Raw genomic sequence first — 22420 nt, forward strand, 5'->3', positions numbered from 1 at the left:
TCCAACGCCGACGCCAGCGTCCTCATTTAGCTTCCTGACATAACAGTACGTCACTCAGAGCGGCATCAGGATCTATTTTTGCAGCAAAACTCTGCTGCAGGCGAGAAGTTCGTGACGTAAACGGCTTTTAGCAGCTTCACTGAGCCTCTGTGGGCGTCTGTCTGTGAATGAAGGCGAAGGCCTCCCACAGCTTCCGTAGATCGTCCTCGTTCTGCCACTCCACCAGAGTCCTGCAGGAGCATCATCGCTCTCTGAGTCACCAGGACTTCACTCACATGGACTCCTGCCAACGAGGAGATCCAGGAGAACCAAGGACTGTCTCAGCTGAGGCGTGTTCTCCTCCTGCTGCTCGCCTCCTCTCAACTGGGGAAAGTTCACCCCTCATAAAGGCTTAGCCCCTCCCACAGGCCGATTAACCAAACAATTCCTTAAAACAACTTACTGGAAGAATTATTAGCAGAACTCCAAAATACAGAAATAGGTTTGAAACAAAATCAATTAGACAGAAAGGGGAACAAAGTGAAAAAAAAAAACAATTCTGACATGTGACATCACTTCCTGTTTCCTGTGGCTATAAATGCTGATGTGTCCATTGCTCTGGTTTGGCTGTTGGTGGAGGAAAACTTTGATGGTGAGTGAGATTCTGTTTAAAAGCAAGTGTGCAACCACAACAACAACATGAAATGTGAACGATTTGAGTCCCACAAAACTATCAACTGTTACTGGGCTGGGAGAAAAAGAAAAAAAAAACACTTTAGGCTCCTGTTCAGGACTTCAGGCTCTGTCCTGCAACCTGTGATGCTGCTTCATCACACAGCATCACATTTGTGCTGCAAATCCTCTCCTTTCTTTCCCTGAAGCCTGGTTTGTGTGTAACCACACAAACCTGTGTCTGATTTTCAGGATGAGTGGCTGTGAGCTCAGCGAGGATCTGTGGGCGGACGTGAGCTCATGGCGTTCTGGAAAAGGTTTTTTCATTTTCTGATCAACTGTGGTGACACTGTGGAAACTCGTCGTCGTTCTTTGATGTTTTCTTTTATTTTAAGGAATTTAAAAATGAGTTTGCTTGCTTTTTCTAATGCTCATCCATGTGAACCATGCATGCCGTCCGGAACATTCCTCATTCAACACGTCCACAAGTGGAAAATGGTTGAATCATGTTTTCTTCTGAAATCAGCGATGATGATCAGCTGCTGGTTCAGACACATCAGGCAGGAGGAGGTGACTCGTTTGACACTGTCAAAGAAAAAAACTGCGGTTTGTCACTGTGGAGCAGAGATTTGGACGCTTGACGCTCACATTTGATCTCATTTTGGCAGAGCTGCCGTGCAGAAGTCTGCGGTTTCTGGTGATCGCTGCTGATGGAGAAACTGACGAAAATCCCGAAGGACAGTTTGGAAAAGAACTAAAACTTATATTTGAGCCGTAGACGGTGACCCATGCAAAGGTCAAAGGTCGTGTTCTTAGTCAGGTTTGAGATGGAAAACACTTGCAGGGATGTTTCTGGTTTTTGTTTTCAGATGAAATGACAGATGAACATTTTCCTCCTTTTAGTCTGGTCAGACGTTCCTTCAGCTTCCTCATCCTATCAGGGAAGATGTCAGAGAGCGGTCAGCCTGTTCTCCGGTTGTCATCTGTTCGGTGGGCGAAGCACCAGGCGCCTCTCCAGAGCGCTAAGATACTTTATCATCCCCGAAAATGCCTCATCGGTTCATTTTCTCTAACTGTTGCTGCAGATCTCATAGCTTTATACGTGACAGGATCAATGTGGGTGAAGTGTGACGGACGTCTGATGTGAGCGGTGGAGGCTCCACCTGAGAGGCTGGAAGCTGCTGTTGTGAGGCTCTGCAGCCGCACCTCCCTCCCACGCTCTGCCACTTCGCTCTCATCGCTCTGGAAACCAGCAGCTGACGGAGATCTGAGCAAACACAAGCTGGTTTCCACAGAAAGGTCCTTTCCTTACCTCACTGTCCATGACGGCGCACGCCGCTGCTCCGCTCAGGTGTGAGGCTCGCTGCAGAGGGAGAGCGCCACCCACAGGGCGTGTCAGGTCCTAAAGAAACGGCCGGATCACTGTTGTTCTGAATCATTTTCATCACAATGATCAGTGAAAACGTTGAAAAGGGTTTTATATTATAAACTGCAGTGTTGTCTAAACGAAACCGCTGGTTGTTGTAGTTTGTGGAGCTGAACTGTTACCAAGAAACACATTCTATCAAAAAATGTGTTTCAAATTAAACAAATTTAAGAAACCAAGATTTTTCAGCTGAATCTTTGTTGCTTTTCTTCAAGTTCAGTTTTCGTCTTTAGCTTTTGTTCCTTGAATTTCTCTCTCAGTAGTTTTTATTTGGTAAATACATGATTTTCTCGCCTGTCTGCGGATTCTCTTCAGATCAAATGTGTCCGACCCCGGGGTTCCTTCACGGAGGCAGTTTGTCGCCTGCAGTTGCAGCTCTGTGGGATGAAAGCTGACGCTGGTTCAACCACTTCATCGCCGAACATCAGATGGTGGCGTTCTGAAACGTGCGCTTAGAGCCGCGTCGTGTTTGCAAGAAACAAAACCCTTCAGGTAGAAAAGAGGAACAAACGTGAAGGTTTGAAGGACAGAGGCAGCCTCTGCTGTCAATCAAACACACTTTTTATTTGACATTCATCTGAATCCACAAAATCCGCACAAATATTCAGACACACAAAAACATGAAAGGAATGAAACAAATAAAACCAGAAGGAGCTGCATATCCAGGAGAAAATGCAGCATTGAATGCTAAATCGCTGAATGACTGGTTGAAGGATTTATAGCATTCAACCCATAACTCTGATGAATTCATCGTAATGCAGACGCCACATTTTCACTGTTTAGGGTGTGAATGAGAGATGATGAATCCTTCAAACATCAAAGTAAAAATGTTCCTGCTGAAAAATACAGAGGTAATGTAGATGTTGCCGTGGAAACAATCATCATATGGCTGTCAATTAAAAGCATCCAAACGTAGCATCAGGGGGATTGTGTTTTTAACCACCACGACCCAAAACGTCTCCTCACAAAGAATCTTCTGGGTCCTATTACAGGAATCCGGGTCAGAACGACCCCTCCAGCCTACCGCTCATTTTCCTCTCCGTCTCACAAAGTTAAAGCAGAGACGAGCACGAATGCTGAGGCTCACGCTGTGCTGTAAGTGGAGCAAAGCGGCTGGTTGTGGAGCAGGTCGGGTGGAGGACGGCGTCCAGAGGGTATTTTCAGTGCGCCAGCTTCTGCCTGCAGGTTCCTGGACAAAAACCCGCTTCCTGGTTCTGAAGGAGGCGGGATCCCGTTCAGAACAGACGAAGGCCCGTAGGAAGTCCATGACTCACAGCTGCAGGGAGGAAGAACAGAAATATTTTCAGCTCCAAAAACGGAGGATTTTGAATTATTATTAAACTTCTTAGTATAGTAAATCCAACTTTGAGGTTTTTTAATGACTCCTCACATTATGGATTTTTATGACAAAGTCAAAAGTTAAAGTTGTTACCCTGAAAATGCATCAAAATACTTTTTCATCTGCTTTTTTAATTATTTATGATTAGAGTCTCAGAAGATTTAATCTGTTTTGGTGAAAACAAATTTAATTAATACTAATCTTAAACTCGTTTTGTGAAGATAAAAGGTTTTACGTAGAAGGCTCTAAACAACAAACAAATGACCCTGGAATTGGACTTCTGCTTGTTTTCTTTGGTTTACGAACAACAGCACCACCTGTCGGTAATACGACGAAAACAGATTCATTTATTTTCCTGTAAAAACTTTTTTAACCCGGTGAGGCCAAGAACAACTTTCCTCTGGGCTTTTAGAGAAAATTTGACAATTGGATTTTTGTCTGTTGACTTGGGTCAGCAGTGATTAATTACAATAAAGATAAAAATATTGAAAATAAAAATAATTAAATAAAATAGAAAACACAAGTAAAAATAAATTAACTGTGGCCAAATTTGACCCCATGGGGTTAAAAAAACCCTTTTACAGGAAACAAGAAGAAACCATTATTTTCTTTATTCAGGTAAATATGAAATATTTAAGTCTGTTTTAGATAAAGCCTCTGAGGACTGTCAGCAAGAGGACATTGATCCAGTGAAAGGAAGTGATTCCGTTGATCATATCAGGTGATTTCTTAAAGAAAAAAATGGGGTCAAGGTGAAAATATGTTCATCTTGTTTTCAATTAAACAGAACGTTCAGTTCAGCTAAAAACACAAAATGTAAATTTTTATTTCTGCATGTGACTTGTTTTGTGGTAAAGTGGGAGTTTTTAATCAATAAACATGTAAATGACGCCTCCTTAAACATAATAAATCCAATATATTTTAGTCTCCCTTTCAATTAAATACCGTTAAATACCGTAGCAATATTTCGTTTATTTTGTTTTTTATGACATGAAAACAGTGGTAACAACACAACGAGCCTCCTGTTTTTAAGTATTTTGAAAAACTACAAACGCCCAGTTAGAGCGCGTGCGTGTTATACGAGGCGGAAGTTCATGAATGTTTTCATGAACTTTACTCATTTCATTTTCTATTTGATGAAACTGCAAAAAGAAAAAAAATCAATATAATCCCCCCCCCTCGCTTTATTTTTTTACAATTACTCATAAAACATTTTTCATTAATGTAAAAGATAATCGGGGTAACGTCCCACCACTGACGTAAGCACGCAGACCGGAAGTGGACATGGCGCGTATGCTAGCTGCAGCTAGCAGCATGATGTCCTCCTCCTGTCAGAAGCTCGGACCCGGGCTTTGGCTCGTCGTTTTTGGGCTATTGGCGGCGGCGTCGCCTGCTTGGAGCAAACCGGACAGTTTGAAGGAGGTGACGGACGCGAACTGGGACAGAATCCTGGCGGGAGAGTGGATGATTGAATTGTGAGTGTCCCGCTAACGCTCGGTGCTAAACTCTTTCTCACAGTCTGTGTTTTCATCATAACTGTGAAAAAGCTCTGAAGCGTCCATGACGGACAGCAAATCCTCCTCTGAGCCTCCGGAGCTTTAGCCCAGCCGGTTGGCAGGTTTAATGTCAGCCCGGGTTGTTTGCTGTCGTCCCGCAGCTACGCCCCGTGGTGTCCGGCGTGCCAGCAGCTGCAGCCGGTGTGGAAGGACTTTGCGGACTGGGGGGACGACATGGGCGTCAATGTGGCCAAGGTGGACGTGACGGAGCAACCAGGTGGGTGTGAACACTCCGCGCGGCCGAGGATGCACGCAGGACAACAGGAAGTGGGCTTGATCTGATGACCCACCTTTCTTACAAAATAAAATCCTCAGTTTTCCCTTAACAAGAATCGGAACCAGACTATAAATCACAGATAATATGTTCTAAACTGAGGGTTCGTTCCCTCTCTGAGATTAAAAAAAGATCCTTTATTTGGCCACTTCACTGTCCTTCTCAATATAAAAGCTGATTCGAGCTAAAAGGTTTTTGGATCCCTCCAGAACCCGGTCTGGGTGCAGGCTAAGCCCAATCTGGTTTTACCTGAAAAGGACGGGCCGGTCCGCCCAGGGAGAGAGTTCATAAGGACGGATAAACAGGGAGGCAGTTTGTTCTGAATATCCCAACAGTATACATTTTATTTACAAATGTTTGATGACAGTTTTATGAATAAACTCCCCTCTGGAATTGGACGTGAACGTCTGGATGATACTGCAACTCTAAATCCACATCTTAAGCCCAAAAGTCTGTAAATACCGTAAAACAAATCCAGTCATTTTCCTGCAGGCTGTTGTGAGGAACAGTTGAAGCATCGTGCCGGCCGTCGGCAGACTGGAATGAGGCAAACATGTTATCCAGATTATTCACCGTTCAGAGTTAATCTTTCCTCAGAACACCTGAAGTCTCTAATTTACTGATTAAAGGCTTTGGCAGAGATGCTGCTGCTGTTTTCTTTGCCGTTTCACTCAATTGACCCCCTCTGCATCTTTTTGGGCCATTTTTTTCTTCTGTAAGGAACATGAAAAACAGGAAGCAAATAAACCTGAGAGCAGGATTTCAAAGTAAAAGTCCAAAGGTTGCTGTTTTTCAGGTTAGCGTTCTGCAGAGGAGAGTAGAAAAACTGAAGTAACAAGTCGATTTTTCTTCTGACAGGTCTGAGCGGCAGATTCATCATAACTTCACTTCCCACCATTTATCAGTAAGTCCTTCGGTGTTGACATCACTTCCTGTTTGGGGTTTTTGTTGCCAACAGAAACGGCTAAAGTGAGTCATTTCCATCTTGAGTGGTTTAGTGGGTTTGTGTGTGTGAGGGGCTAAAAGAACTGAAGACAGACACATTGAGGAATCATTCGTCCTGGTTTTGGTTGCATCTTTCCTCACATCCTGTTCAACCAAAACTGGAACCGTTTCAGTTGTAAGGACGGCGTCTTCCGGAAGTACCAGGGCCCTCGGACTAAAGAAGACTTCCTCAGCTTCGTTGATGACCAGAAATGGAAAACTGTGGAGCCGATCTCCTCGTGGTTCGGCCCGTCGTCATTTCTGTGAGTCCGTCTACGTTTTGAGGAGTGTTTTTTACTCACGCATGATGTGGAGAAACGCGTAATGGATGACTTCTTCTGTCTGCAGGATGAACTTGATGTCGGCTCTGTTCAAACTCTCCATGTTCATACGGGTGAGTGGCTCTACACCAGTGTTTTTCAACCTTTTTGAGCCACGGCACTTTTTCTCCTTGACCAAAATCCTGCGGCTCACCAGCATCCAAAAAATTAATAAAGGAAAAACTCTATAATCTGTATTGATGTTCAGCCCCTCCATGATCTCACATGCATTTGGGTGATAATTGAAGCAGAAAAAGCTGGAAGCTGCAGCTGTTTTTTCTAAAAAGAGGTAATAAAAGTGAAGTTTTGTTCTCAGTAATAATTTTCAACTAAATGATTTGACATTTTACTCTGGTAGTTGTTTTTCCCTTCAGTTTATTAACATGCAGTTTTATGTAACCTCACAAAAAAACAAAAAAATCTCTCCAAATTGTGATTTATTTATTTATTTTTTAAAGTTGGTGCAAAGGCAGCTATACTGTTTGAACAATTATATGATCACAATATGTTTGATGCATTTTACACAAAAAGACCAACACATTTATGGTTTCTGTAGCTACACAAAAAGTGAAGATGTTGAAGTTTTATTCGTTTTTATTTTGTCTTAATCAAAGATGAAGTCTTTGAAAACTTTAACAAAAATGTTTTATTTCTTTTTAGATGATTAAATTGTTTCAATTTAGTTTAATTGTCTGTTTCACCTTCATCCTGTTTCTTAAATGTTGTTCTTACTTCTTCTTAAGTTTAACATCTAAAATAATCCAGACGTTAGAAAAGTGTTTCAGTTAGAAAGATGACTTGGACCAAACTCTGGGATGTTTGGCTGATAAGAAACACAAACCTGGAAGGAGAACTAAACTGTTGACCTCTGACCTCTGATTTCATCAAGAAGATTGAAAAACTGTCTGATGTGTGTTTGTTGTGGTTTAAGACGTCAAAGGAAGACTCTTTGTGGAGCAGAGATGCAGTCACTTTAACCCGATGCATCATGGGAGATGTAGTGCAGAGTAGTACTAAGAAGGTGTTATTTACCGAGTCTTAAAAGTTTTTGAAGGTAACTAAAGATGTCTTACACTGCCCATAGAAATGTATGTAAATAAGCAAATTCATTTACGCCACAGCTCATCATGTCACATGACCTCAGGAAACGGCATTTGACCTTTTTAAATGAAACTCCATTCTTGGTTTCTCCTTTGATTGAAGGATTTCTGACATTTCACTACGTAGGTGAAACGCGGTTTGTCACTCAGGTCCTTCATCATTCAGTTACTCTGCAAGCAAATGTGAGACACAGTGAAACGTAGAACAGTTCCTATAGTTTACTGTAGGAATACTTTATTGTTGGCTTTAAAGGGCTGATTGGCATTGAATGACCTGTGACAGTTGGAGCTTCTTGAATTTCTGTCCTCACACGATTATTTTGTATTTTTTTGTAAACGTTGAATAATAGGAAAGAGATTTTTATTTTCCGTGTTTTCATGGTTATTGTTCTTCCTGCTGATTTTAGATATAAATATTATTTATTGATTTATTTCTCCTTAAATTCCCGTCTCCGTGGTCATGCAGGGAAATGGTTTGATGGTTTTTGAGCGAAGGGCGGAGTCCGAACAGGAAGTGGTGTGAGTGGAGGGAGGAGGCGTGGCTTGTGAACCTTCTGTCTGTTCTGCAGCGTTGCCATAACTACATGACGGACAGCCTGGGCATCCCGGTGTGGGGCTCCTACGTGATCTTCGGGCTGGTCACCCTGTTCCTGGGCCTGGCTCTGGGCCTGGTGAGTCACACGCCGGTTCTTGGAAACCAGATGCTCCTGAAAAAACCTCTAAAATGACTTCTTCCCAACAGTTGCTCGTCTTCATCGCAGACTTCGTCTTCCCCTCCAGACGGTTTTCTTCCGATTATCACCAGAGTGAGTTTGGAACGCGCCGAAGCGGCGGCTCGGGAACGCCGACTCATGTCCGTGTGTCTGGTTCTGCAGAGTTTCGGAGCATCCCGACCATCCCTCTGCAGGACGAAGGCCAGGAAGCAGATGGAGAGGAAGACGACGAGGACGACGAAGATGACGAGGCCTGGAGAAGAGGGAGGGGCTCCTCTGAGGTGCGGATGAAGCAGATTTTCCCTGAGGAACCTGTGAGGAAGAGGGTGGTGGGAAACCGCCAGGAGGAGGTGGAAGACACTTAGAGGGCGGAGCTCCTGACCGAGGCGCCGTTCAGTGGAAGGAGTCACCCCCTCCCTACCCTTCCCCCCGCCCGCCCCCTCTCCCGCCGGAGCGCTCAGACTCTCTCCCTTCCAGGAACAGCAGGCGCTCCGGTTTTCCCTGCGGAAGCGGCCGGACGCGGCGCCGCTCTGAGTTTGCTGTTCGGTCTATGCATCGTTTTTTAACACGTAGTGTGGATTTTATTTGTGACGTTTACTCTTCCAGTCGCTCTTATTTTGCATTTTTGACCCAGAAGTTCCTGCAGACGTCGCTTGGAGCTGCTTTCCCTGAAGAGGCGGAGCCGTTCTCCAGCCGCTGCGGTCTCGCCATCATCCTTCGTGGAGGACCGGCGCCGCAGGAACTCGCCCGTTTGTTCGTCCAGAACGAAGGCGGGTTGAACGTTTTTCTCATGAGCGCGTTGGACCTGCCGGTTCTGCCTTCATGCTGTGAGGCAGTTAAAGCTCAAATGTTCCCGCTCCAGAACCATTTCCTGACCCACTCCAGAACCGTTGCTGATCTTAGAGAACTGGACAGTATTTGCAGAGGCGCTCATCTTAGTCTTCATCTTCCTTTGAAGGTCGTTTTATTGAACTGTTTTCTTTCTAGCGTATTTATGGCTGCTAGCATCCATCCTCACTCTGCTCTGAGCCGCCTGCGTCTCTCAGCGTTCTCTAAATAAAGATTTACTTCTGGAAACCGGACCTCTGCCTGACTTTCAGCCGTCGCATCAACACAAACCTCTGCAAAAATCTAAAATATTAAAACTTCTCCTGTGGAATAAATCAGAATCAGCTTTGTTGGCCGAGAACGGCGCATGTGGGAATTGGTCTTTGGTGTCTTGTGCTCTCGTCCAAACCAGCAAGGTATAAAAAAGTGTGAGGGGGTAAGACAGAAAAAGGATAAATAAAATAAAGTAATATAAGGTAGATGCAGGAATAAATAAACAGAACTAAGTAAATTGCAGCAGGAGTTCTGGTGTGACAGTTTCTGTGGTTCTGCAGTCAGGAGGTCATCAGACTGACAGTTCGGGGGAAGAAGTTGTCTTTGTGGCGAGTGGTTTTGGTGACATTGTCCTAAAGCGCTGCCCTGACGGGAGGGGGCTGAAAAGGCAGTGTCTGGGATGAGAGGGGTCTTTAACGATTCTGCCAGCCCACCTCCTGAATCTGGACCGGTCCAGGTCCTGAATGGAGGGAAGCCTGGAGCCAATAATCCTCTCAGCAGATCTGATGATTCTCTGCAGTCTGTTCCTGTCGGGTCCGGATGCTGATCCAAACCAGACGGACAACCAGATGGATGTGGTCAGGACAGACTGGATTATTGCTGTTCCGGATGAGCCCGATGACTGTGGTGTCGTCTGCAAACTTCAAGAGTTTCACGGGGGGGGGGGGCCTGATCTGCAGTCACTGGTGTGGAGGGAGAAGAGCAGAGGGGAGAGAACACAGCCCTGGGGGGCGCCAGTGTTCAGGATGCGGGTGCTGGATGAGGAGCGTCCCAGTTTCACCTGCTGCCTCCTGTCGGTGAGGAAACTGGTGATCCACGGACGGGGGGGCACGGTGAGCTGGGACAGTTAATGGTGGAGGAGCTCTGGGACGATGGAGTTAAATGCGGAGCTAAAGTCCACAATTAGGACCCGTGCGTAGGTGTCCAGGAGGGGCAGGATGTAGTGGAGAGCCATGTTGATGCCTCATCCTCTGACCTGTTCGCTCTGTGGGAAAACCCCGGGGGTCAAGCAGAGGGTCAGTGATGACCTTCAGGTGGTAAAATGTAAAGATTTGTCATTTATCATCTTTCTCTATTATTTTATGAATCAGGCACACTTTTTCACTTATAAACGAACTTATTTCGACTTTAAAATGATCTAATGGACATAAACGTGATGAACAGTTATTTAAAAATCTTAAGTTTGTTTCAGAAATATTTTAGGATAAAAACCAATAAGCGAACTTTTCCACAACGAGCATTTTTCAAAGTAAAAGCTGAAATTTTCTGTTGCAGCGTGTCCTTGTTGCCAGCAGAGGTCACTGTTGTCCTTGTTTTGAGATGTGCGCGCGCCCAGAACGCTGCAGAAGTTTAAATCAGAACTGGACTGAGTGGTTCCGCCCCCTGGCGTTCCAAACAGGAAGTGGCTCCCAGAAGCCAAAAGCCCATAGCCATAGAAATGAACAGCAGTTACTCTGTAATTCTATTGGTCAGAATAAACATTCTGAGTCTGATACCTTTCTTAACATCTTGATATTCTGTCTGTAGTTCAAGTTATAAACTGACCAATCAGATGCCTCAATAAAATAGGAGGAGCCACCTATTTTCCACCAACGTTCAAAACATTTGATTGGCAGATTTTGTGTTGCCCGCTTTCAAGTGGTAGGGGTGTGGCCCTCCAACAAGCTCACTCCTGATTGGTCGGAGTGGTTGCCATGGAAACGATGACTCGGACCTGTCGCTGCTTATTGACTACGTCTGGCTTCAACATGGCGGCGTTTGAATCCCAAAAAAGATGGTGGGTGTGTCACCCGGGGGTGTCACACTCCCTCAGTCCAGGACTCTGATCCAGTGGATGGATCCGACCTTCACCTCGCAACATTTTCCTGCCCCCCCCTCTGCAGCTGGAAGTGCTGGGGGGGGTTGATGGGACCCCCCCTGCAGAGCAGCGGGTGGGGGCAGCAGAATCCTGATAATGATGCCGCAGATGGCTGTTCCCGCTCATTTGACGGCTTCAGTCCATTTGGTCCTCGATTGTCCTTAAATCTCACTTTTAGGAAAAGACGCTCCAAACTTCCAAACATGGAGGCAAAGGAAGAGCTTTTAAAGTTTTTATTGTAGTTCCAAAACGTAACAGATAAACGTTCCAATAACTGTTATCGAAGAGGAAAAGTCTGTTCTCTGTGCTTCAGAGCTGCTAATCACCAAGAAATAAAACATTTATCAGGAAAAATCCAAACGAGCATTTTCATTTTGAACAGATCAGGTTTTACTGGAACTTTCTTCACTTTAGAGATTTTTAATGAAACAGTGGAACAAACAGTTCAAATAACCTCATTTAAAAATAGTTTAAACCTTCAAACGTGTGGCATTTTGAAAAAAATATTGTTTGAATGTTTCTAAAAACAACGACTCAGAAATGAACTCCAGACTAAATGATTGTTATTTAATTTGTTAGACGGAGAAAATGAAAATGGTCACAAAGAAAATTCCTAAAAACCAGTGAGAGTGAAGTTCATGCCACCGAAGATGAAGATTTGAAGAAAGTCCCTCATCATCATCATCAAAGAAAAAACAATAGCAGAACAACATATAGAATGGAATCAGTTCGTTTTTGAACAGTGATCCCCCTCCAGTCAGAGACGTCAGACGGTCGCTCCTCATTGGTCTCTTCCAGTATTTTGAGGCTCCGCCTCCTGCAGTGCCTGTATTGGTCCGGCCTGACAGGTGAGTCCAGAGAAAAGCATTCAGGGACAACAAACTGAAAAATATCTGAAGAAAAACAGTTTTAAATCTGTGATTTTGTTGGAGAAGAAGTGAAACTTACAAAAACGTTTCTGCTTCTGTTTCAGAAGAAACTTTTTGGTTTTTTGTTTATTTTTGCTATTTCTTCCTTAACTGAAAGAAGAAAACAACTAAAAGTCTTCATCCTTTAATTGAAAATGTAAAAAAGCTGCAGCTGGTTTCTTCTTTTTCCTGCGTTCACAACAAACGGACGTCCACATGTTCCTCCACTGTGGTCACGCTGACCCCAGTGACTCCGCCCACTCCAGCCCAGCATGGGCTGCAGGCGCCACTTCCTCCAGACCTGATAATTACATGGAAGCTTAAGGAGAAAACAAAGCTTTTCTGTTGAGTCTCCACTTCAGTCTGGAGCAGGTATATTTTCAGAAGAATGTGGTCATGGCGCCGAGAAGCCCCGCCCCTCCTCCACCAAAACAGAATGAACAGCAGAAGACTTGAGCTTTAAAACCTCCTTACGGCGGTTTCCTTCGATTTTATGTGTGTAGATTTGACTGCAAAGTCCTAAAAACATCCAAACTGGAGAGAATGAGAACGAGGAATCTAGGAGAGGAAAAACGATCGACTTCAGTGAACAAAACCAAATCCCTGCATGAAAACATGGAACCACAAATCCATAAAGCAGGAAGAAGTCATCAACCTTTGTGTCAGGAAAAGAAGAGACGTTGCAAAAAGAGAAGATTCCTGACTGATGTCAGCATAGAAATCAGATTATCCTAATCCCAGTGATGTGAGGATTAACACGCCACGCCAACAAAAGCGCTTATTTGTTGGGATTTCTGTGGAGATCAGCTAAAAACGATTCTGCGAGAGAGAACAGACACTAACGGGTGTTTCCAGGAGGATTTGGTCCGATCAGATCACGGCAGTGGAGAACAGAGAAGGACGGGTCAGGAGGCCGTGGAAAGGCTCTGGACTCATGGAGACGGCGCTGTTTTCTGCTTCAGGGCGATGAAGATGATGAAGACGGACGGAGGAGACGACTGTCCACTAGAGGAGGGACAAATCTGTCATTGAAACAAGAGAAAGCAGGAAGACGATGATAGAAACATCACTTTGGGAGCACCAAACGGATCTATTTAAATCTACTCCTCCCAGGATTTTAGTGGACATGGACAGAAATGTCCACATTGCACTTTTATCAGCAGGAAATCTGTGAAATGTTGAGGATCTGGTGTTTTCTCCATCGCCGATCATCTTCTGATCTACTGTAAAGTGTTCCCAGTGCTCTTTTCTTGATGATGACGTAGTTTTTAGCTAAAATCATAGACGTAGTTTCTGCAGAGCGGCAGGAGTTCATCAGAAATTCACCAGTGAGTTTTGGGCGGGACTGTTGGTGCAGAGCAAGCCCGCCCCCTTTCCCTTCCCTGTTGCTGGGAGCTTGTGACCTGCCGGCATGTTTTCCATCTTAAATATCTGTTCTTTTTCAAACGGCATTTTTGTCGTCTGCTCCTGATTCACAAAGATTTGAATAAAGAAATCTTCGGAAATGCAGTTTAATCGGAATTTGTTACACATGTTCATCAGAAAAATGACCGTTAAAACCCGTTAAATCTCTGTGAATCCTCAGTAAACTCAACAGTCTTTTGTCGCTGGAGGTTTTCTCTAAACCGTCACACTGAGAGCTAATCAGAACCAGACGTTTGGACCTGGAACAAACGGCTTTAAAGCTGGAGCGGCTCTTCCCTCCCGTCGTCTGCTGGGACCCAAACGGCAGGAGAAGGAGCGTGACCTCCGTGTTTTTCTGCAGCTGCTGGGAGGAGACGCGGGCTATTTTCTGCGTCTCCCCGCCCGCCCCGCAGGGCCACGCCTCCACACTGGTGGGGTAATTACACGGTTTGGATGGTTTGGACTGAACTCTGTCAGCACAGACGGAGCTCTGCTAATTGCAGCCTCTGCTGTTTGTCAACATATATTTTCAGGAGGAGACTCAGGAATAATGGAGGGGTTCATGAAGGTCCAAAGATGTTTAGGTTGTGGTCCTTAAGGACAGAAAACTGGAGGCTTTTCCCTCGTTTGTTTATTCACTTTAATTATGAAACTCAGAACTGAGGCTCCAAGTCACATAAAAGCAAAAGTTCCCATCCGGCTTGTTAGTTCAGATTATTCTAACCAGATTCAGTCCAAAGCTTCTAACCGGGTGGAGGCTCTTCAGCTTCCTCCTCTAAAACAGAATCAGAGACTTGAAATCCTTTTTGGTCCTCCAGGCTGAAAACAGGTTCAGTAATTTACTAAGATGATTCTTCCATCCAAGCTGCACCGTGGTGTGATGTTAGTGTGGCTCCTTAACCGTGTGAAGTTCTGACCGTCTCTCATATGTGTACATGCGTGTGCATGTGTCCACGGTGCATCAGCCTTTGTCCTGGAGCAGCAGGGATAGGCTCCGCCCCTCCATGACCTTTCTTCAGGGCACAGCAGACAAATGAAACGGGTGGAGGTCATTTACACCTTCAGTTGTTTCTGCTTGTTCAGCAGTTATCTGAGGATTTGATGAAGCAGAGCAGCGTTGATCAGCTGTTGATCTGAGACTCACAAGTTTCTCCTTTATTTAGGAAAAGGGTTCTGCACCCTGAGCTGAAAGAGATGCACGTTTTACCCCTCACTTGTGGCTTTGGTCAAAGAAAACTAAACATTTTTATTTTTTAAAAGTAACTGAAGTTTAAAGTAATTATTAAAGTGAAAAAAGTAAAAAACCTAAAGCTCCATGAAGTCCGTCACAGAGGGTAGTAGAACGTTCCATGGCTCTGCGAGGTCATTAGCCATAATTCTCCAACAATCCATCATGACTAAGTCATACGAAAACGTTGTGACTGTTTTCTGAGCGCCGTGTACCAAAAGTAATTGATCTGAGGTCAGGGGTCATCAGAATTCGTACTTAAGATGAGGGTGACTTCATTATTTCTCTGCTCAGATCCCTGAGTTTCTGGCTGAGCTGCAAAACAACCTCTGCTGCCGTCACACAACCTGCTGCAGGGAGATGATCCCGGCTGTTTTTTATTTTGAAAGGACGTGACATGAAAGGAGAACAGATTCCCGTCCAGATCCGGGAATTTCACATGTGCTGGGATTCCTGAATTCCCATGAGGACCTCCGTCTGGACGCTGACATCATATATGTATATGTGTGTGTGGGTGTGTGTGTGTGTGTGTGTATAAGGCTGGTCAGGCGGCAGCTGTTCTCCTCCGTTTGAAGCTGATGTTTCTTCTCCGGGTCACGCTTCGGGCGCACAGATTACATTTCCAGGGTTTCAGACGCGTTCCTGCGTGACACCTCCCATCCAGCCTGTGAATGCAGGACAGGCCGGAACCTGTTCTGCTGCCTCCTCCCCTCAGAACCAGCTTTGTTCCACACATCAGCCTGCAGTGTGCAGAACTGTTCTTCAGGGATTCCAGCAGGTCAGCCTTGACTTAAAGACAGTCGACTCCTTTCCCGCCTGTTTGGGGCATGGATGACAGATGTTCCCCGGCTCGTTTGGGCCCTGCAGGTGCAGAAGTCTCCAGAACCTCAGCGTGAGGCGGGAATGTGTTTCCTGGTTTGTGCTGTTCTGCGGTTAGTGGAGCGATGTTCTGGGAGGATCTGGGCTGCAGCTGAACGCGGCGGGAATCCTGAGGCTAATTATTTACAATCACATTTGCATTTTGGCAAAGTGGCTCCAAGCTGCTAACAGACAATAAACCAAATGGAGGTTCCTCACAGGATGAAGATGGAGGAGGACGAGTGGAGAGACCCGCTACTGTTCATCTCAGACATTTATTATGGGGTTTTTAACTGAAAAAATCTTTTTCCTGCTTGTTTTTTCTCCTGATTGAAATTTTATTATTATTATTGTTAAAGTTTTATTGTTTTACGTTTGATCATAAACATTTATTTCCATAAAAAACAACCTTAATTCCACTGGATTTAGAGAGTTTTTAGACTTCAGGTTAGCAGCAGCAACACATCAGAACTGAATTCATTTTGTGAGCAAATGTGTCAAATTTCACAGACTTGAACTTCTTTGTCAGATTGTTCTGTATGAGGCTCTGACCAAAAGGAAATCAATGCAAAATTGTCAATTGTCAGCGGCTGCAGGTACGCAGATGCAGCGGCTGCAGAGGCCGCAGGTACGCAGCTGCAGCAGCTGCAGAGGCCGCAGGTACGCAGCTGCAGCAGCTGCAGGTACGCAGCTGCAGCAGCTGCAGAGGCTGCAGAGGCCGCAGGTACGCAGCTGCAGCGGCTGCAGAGGCCGCAGGTACGCAGCTGCAGATGTTTACGCAGAAACCACACAACAGCTTTGACTGATTATCTGAGGATCTCAACCGTTGAGTAACAGTAAACCCAGAGCCTCACAGTTTGGGGGTGAAGGACGTGTTTTAACGAAATTGGAGGGCGGATCCCGTCATTGACGCTGTTTTAAAACTTCTCTCAGTGAGAGGAAACAACTCCCCCTTGGGAGAACGCTTTGGATCACCTAATAATCGAACGCCTGGAGCCATAAATTCTTGTCGGCTGAAAACACGAAGCAGTGGAATGTGGAAATCTGCTGTGAAAACACAGGAGTGGGAGTGGGACTAATCTCCATAAGTTGTTTTTTTTTTAAACGTTCCAGTTTTAAGTTTCAACAAAACGTCTGTTCGCCAGGAAAACCATGGCGGTTCTCAGCTCAGGATTCAGCCTCCGCCGTGTTAACTGCAGGACGTGGAAGGAGGAACTTACTGGAGCCAGTAGCTTCATGATCTGTTCCTCTGACCTTTGACCCCCCCCCCCCCCCCCCCATCCTGCTGCTCTGCCGGCAGAGGACTGAATGGAGAGGATGACTGCTGTTAGGCTCTTCCTCACCTGTCTCCACAGCTCAGAACCTGCTCAGATTTTCTTCTCTGGTTTGTTGGCGAGCTGCGTTTCCAGGTTTTTCAGTTCTCAGACCGTCATCTGAGGACTCAGACTCTTGAAGAACGTCCACTCCAGTCTGTACCCATGACCTCATGACCTCAGGGTCCTGTGACCCACAGATGCTGACTTTGTGTCTGATTTTGATGTGACTGATGAAACATTGAGACTTTTTTTCACAACCAGGAGTCTGGATGGTGAACTTCTGAGAGGATCAGAGTTTCTGTCAGACCAGCTCTTCAGAAAAACACGTGCAGTGATGTGCATGTTTGCATTCATGTTTGCATGTTTGCATTCATGTATGCATGTTTACATGCATACATGAATGCATGTTTACATGCATTCATGTATGCATTCATGTTTGCATTCATGTATGCATGTTTACATGCATACATGTTTCTCCAGTGAAAGGAAAAAGGTTCTTCTGGGACTCCCAGAAAAAGATCTGGAGCTGCTTTAGCTGCCGTGGAGCAGCTCCCAGCACACACGTGTGTCTGTTTACGCCTCCCTTTCATTCCACGTGTCGTTCCGGTTCCTGAGCCCCTGAACATGCTTAGCCTCCAGACAGACCCGCCCCTGTTCCCGTCATCCTCAGCCCGAGCCTCACTTTGGTTGGGTTTAATCTTCCTTATCACATGTTTTCTGATAAGAATGTGTCACAGCACAGACTTATCCGAAGGCCAAGTGTGTCTCTGGGGGGGGTCCCACATGTGAAGAAGAGAAAAAAAACCTCAGAAAAGACGAAAATGTTGTGAAACGAGTCTGTTTTCTCCTTGAAAAGACTGAAGATGAAACACGGACTCCACTGTCATTCCCACTCCAACCCCCCAACACGCACACCCACACACACAGACGCACCTACACGCACAACAAACACACACACCCACATACACGCACACCCACACACACACACGCACAACACACACACACCCACACACACCCACACACACGCACAAACACACACACTCCCAGCCTGCTTTGCCTCCAGCTTCATTCAACACCTTCTGTCCACCGGTTTCCTGGGCGTCTCACGGCTTCCACACTGATCGGCGTGACAATCAGCAGGAAGTGGATGACCTCAGGAGGAACACAAAGACCTGTTTCTCACAGAGGAGCTTCCAACCAGCGGGCATGGAGGTCGGGACGCTCCAGACGGAGTTGAGAGCAGCCAGAAGAACAAAGTTGTGCACCACCAGCAGATGTTGAAGGTGACCTTCCCAACGGTTCCTCAGTGGAACCCTCAGAGACTGACAGGAATGAAATCAGTCGATGAATCTGAAAGAAGTTCTTCCAGATTTAGAGCTTCGTTTGCAGAAACAACAGGTTCGGGTTTTATGAAGGAGAACTTTTATTTTCTAAAAACTAAAAACTAAAAATAGATTAAAGTGGATAAATGGGACCTGGGTTCTCCAGAGTTATCCCCCCCCAAAAATAACAAAACAAAAAACAAGTTCCCATGTCACTTTGGATGTGTTCACACCTCCATCTTGACCTCTGACCTTCCCTCTGGTTTCCCCCCAAAAACAGTTTTTACAAACAAACATTACCCACAGTCCAACACAATGAAAGAACCCAGCTCACCCCCCCCACACACTTCCTGGTTCCTGATGACATCATCCCTGACATCATCTCCTTTGTAAATACAGGAAGTGAGTCCTTTGACATTACAGGCTCCGTTTCCAAACGATGAGGGAGCAGGAATGGGTTTGTACTGTTTATGTTCACATCTTCATCGTCTCACACCGGGATGATGTTCATTTGTTTGTGCTACAGATTAACAAAAAGCTCCCAAACGCCCTGAGGCTGTCCGTCCCCGCTGCTATTTCCAGCTGCCTTCTGGGTAAAGTGCAGCGTTTTCAAAAGCATGTTTGAGATTCAAACCCTGAGCCTTTGTGCAACACAACAGCACAGCCTCGCTCCTCAGTGCTGCTCGGAGGTGGGGGGTGCTTCCTCTCCTACAGTATGGTCCTTTTCCTGTCCACAGAGGACATCCCATAATAACTGAGAAAAGAAAGAAGGATGTAAACCTCATTTTAATGAGGGCACAGCTGGTAAATGCCGCAAACTTGTGTCATGCAAGGCTCTAGCCAGAGCATCAGCAGGGATGTGGGACTCCCAATGTTTTTTTGAATCATTTCTGTCAAACTTAGACGCCAAAAAGCCCATACCATGATGACACCTAGCCTGTCAACAGTGAGTGTTGCGTTTAGAATAATGACACAGAAATTACTCCACAGTTTGTTGAATCAAATCAACCGAAACCTTTATAAAATCATTTCAAAATGAAATCAATGGATGTTGAAAAAACACTATTTGGATTGAAGGTTCAATTAACTATAAAAACGATTAAGTGCGTCACAGCAGACACACATGATGCAGCAAAAACGGATCTGTAGCGACTTCAAAAACCAAAGAGTCGCTGAGAGGCTGATTGGCTGCATGCTTGAATGAGGCGCTTAAACCAGGAAGCATAACTAAGTTCCTGATTTGAACTTTTTATCAGTGAAAAAAAAAGATAATCAAATCCACTTACAGTATGATTTCGGGATCAAAAAGAGAAAATGCAAAAATCAAAAAAAGCATAAAAGCGGTCAACAAAAAATGCTGCAACCCAGCTCACCCCCCCTCCCCCCACACACACGTTTTCCACAGGGAAAAACCACAGGTGAGTTCAAATCACTTAATGTCTCTGCCTACAAACATGTGACCCACCAGCTGATTACCTATTCAATGACCAACAATAATACTAGATTCAAAAAAACAAAAAAGGAAAATGAATCCATGAATTCAGTCTAATAAAATCATCATTCTGTGTGGAGACACTTTGAATTCACCAAAGGCATTTCACAATTTGTCTCTTTTAAAACTTTCTTTTACTTTGGTACCCTAAAGGACTTGTACAGTGCTTTATAAATAAAGTTTCACTTATTGCTTGTTTCTACTGTCACAGTTTCTGTGTAAAATAAAAAGTAAAAAATTCTTCTTCTGAACGTCAGGAGGGTCCTGGTGGAACGATTGTCTCAGCTGCGGTTCTGGATGTTGACGGAAAAGTCTCCAACATAGAAATAAAATGATAAAGTTAGATAATTAAGTGTAAGGAGAGCGGGGGGGGCCTAACTATTTCCACAGGAAGTCCCGTTTGTGATACGTTGATCTGGAACCACAGGTCTGCAGATGAAATGGCTTCTATCAGGATTTCTCTGTCTAAACCCCCCACCCCACCCCCCCACCCCCCACGCCACAGGCCCCTCCTGGCTCTAATCCTGCACCCCCACCCCAGCCGCTATAGACACAACACTCTTGGGGGGGTGAGAATAACACATTTTTTGTCAGTAGAACCAACCGGATTTCAAACCCACGTTGTCCTGGAGACAAAAATAAATCCAAGGTCAAACGGCGCCCGCGGAGCCCGACCCCTGACTTCATGCTCTGGTTTCACTTTGGAGGGGTGGGGGGCTGGAGGGGGGGTTGGACTTTAAACCAGCAGCTCGAAACCCAAACAGTGCTCAGTCCGGGCAAATATTTGCTCTTTTATTTCCCTTTCCTCACTTGGCGTGAAGCTCCGCCCCTCCTTCCTTTTGTCTTCCTTCATTGGCTCTTCGTTCTTCCTAACGTCTGCTCAAACGTTCTGACTTGGTTTCTTCTGACAGGAAAACATGGAAAACATGGAAAACTCCATTTTTGACCTTTGTGACGAGGTCACTGTTGACACAAGGAGGAGGAGCAGAGTTTTCACGTCAGCCGTCGTTAAGCTTTTCGTTAAGCTACGCGGTTGTTGGAGGTTTTCTGGTGGTCAGAAGGGCCTGGAGACGTTATGCAGTTCCAACAGCTGCATGTGTGGGGCGCTGTTGCCAAAAGGAGCGAAGACTCGGAAAACGGAAAAAGCTCAAAGAAGAAAACCAGCTGCTCATCCCGTCCTGATCTCCTCGCGTCACCATGGTGACGCCGCAGCCATTTCTAAGCGTTATGTTAGTCTTTTTTTCCATATGTGCGTTGAGTCAAAATCCTCCTGGCAATCAGAAAAATGTTTTCCAGTCACATTTTTTTAAATCCACCAAAACTACAAATCCCAGAGCTCTTCACATTTAGTATCACTGAAAAGCCCCAAGTATCCTCTGTAGGAGGTCATTCAGTACTCTGCAGGGGTATTTAGGGTCAGACCGGTTCCGAACGACACGAACCGGTCAACCGTCTGACCGCTTTCCGTCGGTCGGTTCATGCTTCCACGTTGTGCTTTCATTCTGATAATGCACACTCTGAAGGCCATTATCCCTTACTTATACCCAGGTCCAGGTGAATACTCCATTCTGATTGGCTGCTGGGTGTACATTAAAAAGTGATAAACTACAGTGATAACCGCACGGTGAAAAACGAAGTTCTGGTCACCTAGCTTAAATGTTTCGAGTCACTGCGCCGGCTTCTTTAAAAAAAACTTTTGCTTCATTGTTTGGACAAAAACAAGCGGTAATGTCATGGTGCCTCTGTCAGCTCACCTCCCCCTCCCCCTCTCTGCTTGGCTCCTGATGCGACACAGCTGTTACCACTCACCTCATCACCTGCCTGCCTACTTAAGAAGATCCTGGACCAGCATTCTTTGCCAGTTCGTTGCCCCTGATGGTGCACTGTTTGGTCACTATTTATCTTGTCATAGTACTTTTGCCTTTGCCTTTTGCCTAAAGGCCCGTACACACCGGGACGAATATTCGCCAGCGTTTTTCGCCATGTTTTTTGTGTTCACACCCAGGCTATTTTCGCTGACAATGAGCCGAGCGAACATGCAATTTCATTCCCTGACATTAGATGGCGCTTAATGTAAATCAGAAATACTCCTGTACACAAGGTGGCGCTGCACAACTTTTAAATTCTTAAAGTCGCTTTTCACTCAGAAGAAGAGAGCAAGTATTTACGCGCTTGTCAGAATCAAACAAAGAAAACATGAATATTTCCAGCACCAGTAGCTCCAGCTCCAGTTTCAGCGATGAAGAAATTATTGTTCTGTTGAATGATGAAAGACGCGGAAAAGACGTCGATTTTGGGTACATCCCATAGTTACGAGAAGGGAAGAACATGGGGACTTTATCGACTGGTACAAGAGCTGAAAATGTATCATGAGCGTTTACTCTTGGCGTCTATCTTCTTCCCCGTGACGTATGTGTGCTCAGCAAGACAGTTTTGTGTTTGAGCGCCCCCAAGTTGTGTTTTACTGTAACTTCAGAAGCTCCAGACACATGTGCAAAAGCGCAATTCTCATTGGTCGTATAGTTTTTGACGCGGAGCGTCAAACCAAAAAAACAAACCCGAGGCGTTTT

At 45.3% G+C, this 22420-nt stretch overlaps 1 protein-coding gene across 2 annotated transcripts; it reads left to right on the forward strand.

The window, feature by feature from the left end:
* The first annotated feature begins 566 nt into the window (after nt 1-566).
* tmx1 (thioredoxin-related transmembrane protein 1) lies at nt 567-9440 on the forward strand. 2 transcript variants are annotated; one of them, XM_023951700.2, is made up of 9 exons: nt 567-631; nt 2393-2569; nt 5074-5189; nt 6105-6150; nt 6365-6493; nt 6579-6624; nt 8220-8321; nt 8393-8456; nt 8526-9440. In XM_023951700.2, exons 3-9 carry the CDS (start codon nt 5147-5149, stop codon nt 8726-8728), a joined length of 633 nt encoding a protein of 210 aa, XP_023807468.1. In that variant the 5' UTR covers nt 567-631; nt 2393-2569; nt 5074-5146; the 3' UTR covers nt 8729-9440. The 2 variants fall into 2 exon arrangements, with proteins under 2 accessions (XP_023807468.1, XP_023807467.1); XM_023951699.2 differs by lacking the exons at nt 567-631; nt 2393-2569 and adding an exon at nt 4669-4891.
* The last annotated feature ends 12980 nt before the right edge of the window (nt 9441-22420 follow it).

The sequence above is a fragment of the Oryzias latipes genome, chromosome 22, assembly GCF_053564925.1.
Source record: "Oryzias latipes strain Hd-rR chromosome 22, Olatipes_Hd-rR_3.1".
Classification (NCBI taxonomy): Eukaryota; Metazoa; Chordata; class Actinopteri; order Beloniformes; family Adrianichthyidae; genus Oryzias; species Oryzias latipes.